Source organism: Glossina fuscipes, unplaced genomic scaffold, assembly GCF_014805625.2.
Source record: "Glossina fuscipes isolate IAEA_lab_2018 unplaced genomic scaffold, Yale_Gfus_2 70027, whole genome shotgun sequence".
NCBI classification, from domain to species: Eukaryota; Metazoa; Arthropoda; class Insecta; order Diptera; family Glossinidae; genus Glossina; species Glossina fuscipes.
In genome coordinates this window covers 1-7,074 of record NW_024004271.1, presented here as the reverse complement: position 1 = coordinate 7,074, position 7,074 = coordinate 1, and the positions used below count along the sequence as shown (strand labels likewise).

The 7,074-nt window shown below is 34.8% G+C and overlaps 1 protein-coding gene across 1 annotated transcript; it reads left to right on the top strand.

The window, feature by feature from the left end:
• The first annotated feature begins 8 nt into the window (after nt 1–8).
• Nucleotides 9–1,618, top strand: LOC119643920. Its single transcript, XM_038043428.1, has one exon. The coding sequence runs from the start codon at nt 9–11 to the stop codon at nt 1,524–1,526; it is 1,518 nt and encodes a 505-aa protein (XP_037899356.1). The 3' UTR covers nt 1,527–1,618.
• The last annotated feature ends 5,456 nt before the right edge of the window (nt 1,619–7,074 follow it).

Here is a 7,074-nt window from a genome sequence, read left to right as displayed (position 1 = left end):
AAAACAACATGCTCAAAATTACTGGTCTAGAACAACACCAACAACAACCGATGTCATCATCGGTTTGCGTGTTAAAGGTCACTTATAAGCTACAGGAGGACAAGGACTTGCATATTTATCTAAAAGCGATTTCACCCACTTATGAATATGTTAAAACGCAGATAAAAGCGTATTTCGTCGACCTCTATCAACTACAACCCGGCATACTCCGCATATATTGGGTCGATGAAGAATGTGATGAAATTGAAATTTTCAACCAACATGATTATGAAATATTTATGGTTACGTGTTCGGAACGTCGTCGTTTATTTGTGGCTCCAATAACAGCCGTTGACAAAGATTTTAGTGAAGAAGCCGATGAAATGAAAGCAAGTGCGTCGGAATTTTTCGACACTAATCACGACATTCGCGAAAATGATTTGCATAACAAGCCGCGTGGTTTGAATGAAGGGAATGACAACTACAAACCATGGGATGAGGAGGAAGTGGCGAACAGTGTTCAGAAAGAAGCTGCTGTTGATCTCAATACATCTTACGCTACACACTCAGCTTGTTCAAGCGATGTTATTGCAAACGATGCTATTCCGGAAACAAATTTTGTAAATGATTTGCCCGAAAAGCCATGTGGATTAAATGAAAAGATTGACAACTACAAACCGTGGGATGAGGAAAAGGCGGCAAACAGTGTTCAGGAAGAAGCTGCTATTGACAACGATGGAAGTTCGGAAATTGATTTTGTAAGTGATTTGCATGAAAAGCCATGTGGTTTACACGGAAAGAATGACAACTACAAACTATGGGAGGATGAGGAAATGGCAAACAATGTTCAGGAAGAAGCTGCTATTGATGATGACAACGATGGAAGTTTGGAAATAGATCTTGTAAATGATTTGCATGAAAAGCCGTGTGGATTATATGAAAAGAATGACAGTGACACATCATGGGATGACGGGGACAGTCTTCAGGAGGAAGCTGCTGTTAATCTCAATACATCTTGTGCTACACACTTAGCCCATGATGATGAGAACGACGCATGTTCGGAAATAGATTTTGTAAATGATGTGCATGAAAAGCCGTGTGGATTATATGAAAAGAATGACAATTACACGCCATGGGATGACGAGGAAGTTGCAAACGATGTTCGGGGAAATGATGTTGATGCCAGCAGTGATAATGAAGACAAAAACATCTGGGATTCGTTTGTAAAAGTCGAGTCAACAATTCCAGCTGAAGGGTGTTCTAATGGTAAAAATGCGGATATCGTTATTGTGGAGGATGTTGCAGCTTCAGACTCTGCAGAAGTCACCAACGAACGGACAATGTCAGGAATCTCCGCCGAAGGTGTTGCTTCGTCCGGTAACAACGTAATTGAAGCACCCATTGAGATCGTTTATCACGCTGACGAATTCATCAATAGTGGCGTTAAAGTTTTGTTGAATATGGGTTTTAGTAATGAATTTAATCGCTTGGTACAGGTTTTACTAAGCGTTGAGGGGATTATACCCGCAGCTTTAGACTTGTTGTAAATTTGTTCAGGGAAAAGCTGAACATTTTGTGTTTACAAATAGTTTTGATTACGCATTAATGCGTATCCCCTTTTCTATTTCATTTTCTTTCTAAAATAATTTATGTGCATGTATTCACAAACAAGCATACACATACATATACATGCTTAGTATTTGTTTTTTTCCATATATATATATATTGCCATTTCCTACAATTTTTCTAAGGAAAATTCTACAGAACACCTCGGAACTGCCAACAGGCGACGAATGAGGTGAACTCAGTTTCATTTTTCTTTGTTCTAAAGCAGTAAATGATTTATGGATTTGCGGATACCATACGATTTGTTCTATAAGAGAAATATTGGAGAGAATATTGGAAGGAAATAACGCTTATTTACAAACCAGAAGATCTGCGAGTTTCTCTTCGGAAATAATATCAAACAAATAATACCAAGAAATGAACTGTGAAAAAGATAAACCTGAAGAAAAGACAAACGAAGTTGAGTTGAACTTGAGGAAAATTGAAGACTATAACAGCCAACAGAATTAACAGGAGTTAAACAGTCTAAATCAAAGAATGTTAAAAAATGTAAAGAAATGTTAATGATACGTATATCAATTATCTGCAAGCTAACAGTGCTATAAAACCAATATATAGATATTATCAATAAATATATTAAAACAAAGAATTGGACTTTTATTCACATAATGATTTGATTAGCATATCCTTGTAGCTTTTGCTGGACCCCTGGTATGTTCTTTGTTTGAACACGAAGTCAGAAGATTTGCTTTACGTCTTGCTGTTGAGGAATTTCTGGATTTTGATCGAAATGTGTCGATTTTTTTAATAATATGAAAGAGTATGATTTTTTACTTAGACTCGCCATGAAATGCGAACGCTTCCTTCATGCAAGTTTGCAAATAGATTCTGGGGAAGCAACGCACGTCAGGTCTTTTATGTTCTGAACAACACTGTGACATGGTTCTTTTCTTTTCAAAAGAGCAATGTAAAAAAACATAATCGAAGAAAATTCCTGAATGCATTATATTTCCAAACCTCAAGCGCAAGTAACAAAATTTTCGCACATGTCAGAGAAGAACAAACAATTCCTCTATATATTTTATTATATGAACGTATAGCATAATATAATCTCCTATGGCCATTTTGCTCTTGTCTTGTTCACTACAGCGAATCGTGTTTGCAAATAATATCCATTTTGCTATTATGCTGCCTAACATGGCGGATCGTATTTGCAAAAAGCGCGTATATGCAAGCGCGTGTCTTTTGCATAAGCGTGCACACTCTATACCGAAGGTATCCCTGTCCTTCTCTTAGCATTACATAAGAGAATTTTGTCCTAATGAACATTGACTTTCTCGCTCTCTCTCATGGATACGCTTTTGCTTCATTCTCTCGTTCACTTATGCATATTTCATACGCATGAGCAGATAAGGATGTTCTCAGTCACAAAGAGAGCAAAAAGATCATGGAGACTTGCTTATGTAATATTTTTGATAATAAATTGCATACGACTACAACAAGTAGAAGAAAGAGTAGATCGGATAGTTTCTTCTTTCTTCAAACAGTAAGGAATGCGTATTTGACTTTTTACCATTTAATTTTAATCTTATTTTTCATGAAAAGGCTTAAAAGGGAGATCGCACAATGAATATTTAAGAAAAGAGGTTCTTTCGGCGGCAATTTTTCTGTGATGGAGGAAAAGGTAATCAAATAATAATGAGCGAGGGAACTTAGTAAGCATACATTTAATTGTTTTTTTAAAGAGTTTAAAAAAAGTGACAGCACGTAAGTCATTTTCATGAGGCAACTTTAATTTAGGGAACTCGGCGGACCCAATAAAAATAAAATAAAACAATGCAAGTCTATTAGTATGCTTGCTATTGCTTGCAGCTTATGTTGAATTGTAAAACATTGATTTTTGTGCGATTGGCAGTTGTTTGAAGGAAAAAGCTCTGGTTTCGACAAAAGAAGGCATTGTTTTATTACTAAGCTCGATTTAAATGAAATTCGAATAGAAAGAATAAAAATTGAATGTCAAAATATTCTTTTCAAGGTTTTTGATAAGAAGGTGCCTGCAGCCTTTAGACGTACAATTGTATGTTTTACACGTTACATGTTGCGACATGACAGCAGATAAAGCAGAAAAATTTGTAATTATATACCGAATCTATAACTAACTTCAGAAATGTTATCTTAACTTTTAGCTACTCGCAGAAGCACTGGCAACTTTCGAAGTGATCTCAGTCTAGTGTCCACTCAACAATAGTCATAGGAATGAAACTTTAACTTATTTTTGAATGCATGTCAAGACTTTCTAAAGACATTTGTTAGTGGATTAAAGAAGTTAACTGCCCAGCAGGTATAAATTGGGCAAAGGTAATGAATGCTTTGGAAGAGCGTTGAAAAGAGGGCGAAATTTTAAGATAAAAATTTCTCTCAAATGATATTTTTCAAGGAATTTATTTAATTAATTAAAAATATTGCTTTTGCTTGTCGTCAAAGCAGTCAAGGCGCTTTGGGTTTGTCGTGAAGAGTGACAGAAATTAAGCACATTTGCGCCTGCGGAACTGAATTGTAATCAAGAATATGTATATGTCTCAGCAGAAAGAAAGTGACGCTGATATCTTTTTTTGCAGACGCCTCAGCCAAAATGTACGCACATGAAATCGTGGACGTGCGACTGCAAAAGGAAAAGTCGTAAAGCTAAGTCATAAATGTGCGAATAGTAAATTAACTAAAAACGTAAAATACTCGATAAATGAAACGTAACACAATAACATTAATGAGCAAGAAAATTATAGTAGGTTGCGGGCGAACTTAATACGCACTATACAGTACACCAGACTATGCAAATATTTATTGTTGCAGATTACGAGCAATGATCAAAATACGCATTTTTTCGAGTTTGAAAACAAAATTGTTCTCAAATTACGTTGGATGGTTAAGAATATGTCTCGTTACCGAATTTCCAAAGTTTCTGGCAAATTTTCTGAAATGCGCAGGCGCACCGAAGAGTATACTTAAATCGATATAGAATTTGATAATAATGACGAGGTAAACAGCGAATATAAACACACTGTGGGGTTTTGATGAAATTAATGCACCTACCATCCGTACGAATAATTATCGGTACGTAATAAGGAAAGGGGAAAAACGCTACTGAACCATTCGAAACATAATGTCGCCTTTAAATCGGGATTCAATCGAAGAGACGTCAAAGTTTGCCTTATCAATAACTGCGACAGAAGTGTCTTTAGGCAGCACAGTCAAAAACACAAGTGTTTTTTTCTCTGAAGTATTATTTTCTTATACAATGTGTCTTGTGTCTTTTATATAACGAACGGTTCTATCTCTGTTTGGATATATGTATTCCACTGTGCTTTTTTTCTAAATGAAAGAAGACTAAATGAAATCGTGATGATGAACGGAGCGAAATGCGTCAGGTTTTTTGTGAAATTAGTTAGTTTAACCTTGGCTAAGAAAGGGATAATTAAAGTTTCCGTGGAAATGTCACTTGATCAACAATTATATTAATCCGATTATAATTTGCAGACAGCTGTTCCGATATTGCTCAAAAATGTTTTTGTAAATTCTAAGGGACGGTTTTCAGGTTTGTGAGCATAACCTGAGATTACGTTTTTTTTTTTTTTTATGATTGTGTATATACATATGTAAATTCATATGCTTATTTAATATCAAAGCAGCGTGTTTTGCCGAGCTGTATATATAAACTTTTGCAGCACTTGTAAATGGTGCCAAGTTCGTAGTTTAGAAACAAACACAGAGCGAAGAGAGAAGTAGATTTTCGAAGGATATAAATGAAGAAACTCTTGCTACAAAAAATAACACAACATCGACAAAGACATGAATTTATTTCTTTTCTTATTAAGAAAAGCAGTGCGACACATTCTGTGAAAGTGCAGCCAATCTAGAAATGCTAATTCTGTACAAATTCTACGTAGTTGATGTCGAATTCTTTATCCGAAGCCAAACTGTGAAAAAAGTTCAACCACAAAACCATAAAAGATGCGTAAAATGTTTCTGAGAGAAATTCTGCAAGGGCTGATGCCAGATACAGGCGTAAGACCTACATTTAAGTTGCGGTATTATGTCACATTGCTTCAATAATGATTAAATTGGTATTTGTAATTAAAAAGGTTAATATTTTCCTCCATGGGAGTACCGTGAACTAACACTTCTTCTCATCTTCGATATTTCCATATATCATTTTCTTGCATCTCTCTCTCTCTTCTGTAACCTCAATAACACTCAATCTATTCATAATGCTTCTGATCGCAAATATGCTGTTAATTACTAGAATGCAACATCAGCTGATATACAATATGGTTTGAGTTAAAACATTTTGTATGTCATTAGTTTGGAGCCAGGGGCTTATTTAATTTTAATTTTTAATTATTCCATTTACTAAATATATTTGTAATTATTTATACTTTTTATATAAATGCTTTAAGTATATATATATTTATAATTATTTACTACACTATATCATTACGTAAACATTCATTAAAATGATATTGAAATGAAACACATGCATTAACAAACAACGATTGTGTCTCTCTCTCTGTTAATTTACTTTTAAAAAAACTATTGAGGAAAACCAGGGACAGCTTTCAAAAGCTAAAAAAGCGAAACTTTACGAGAATTTCGGAAATCAAATCAATCCTTCAATCATTTCTGGCAGGCGTAATTACTTTGCTCGAATGAAGAAATGTTAACCCATGTTTTCCTTTGTGTTTTCATGAAACTATTGATTTTATTAACTGCACTTTTGTGTCGAGCCCCACCTAAAACTAGGATAAATGGTTCGTCAAAAATAGCATTGAACTACTGATCCACATCGTTCCTCACTTGGCCGCTGTATCGTGGGACAGTGGTTTTTTTTTCATTTCAAAACAAATACAATTAAAGGTAATGCGATCAAAATGATCTTCTTTCAATACAAGAAGGAAAAGTTGTTTAGTAAATTTTATCCATAGAAACCACAAAAATTTTTCGTCTTTCATAAATTTCTTTGTTGCGCGCCTGCTTTCCATTGGAAAGTTTAGTTCGCTATTGGCCTGATCGTTTTTAGCTTTAAGCCGATGTCTTAAGATCGTTTACAAACTCAAATAATTCTGTATTACTCTGAACTGAGTTTATCCTGCGAATTGTGCAAGCGCCACAACAACGTTGCTAAGAAAATATAATCCAAGTCTTTGCCAAAAAACCCAGTGTTTAGCCAGCATTCGCTGGTTTTTACTTCTTAAATACATTTTATTGCTAAATGCGAAATGGTCTTCCAGGTGGAACAATCAAATATTGTTCATGTTTACGTTGAAATTCGACAAAACTGACAACTATTTACTACGTTTAGTGTTAATTTAAATTATATATGGAATTTTTGGTTTTACACACTCCTCTTCACTCTTCTTTTCCTATAAAAAGGGAATTACTAACGAAAATTGCTTCAGCTTTTTCGGGCCGTTGTAAAACGATCTAATCAAACAAGGAAAATTTATTTCTGTTAAAAGAGGAGTCAAAACAACA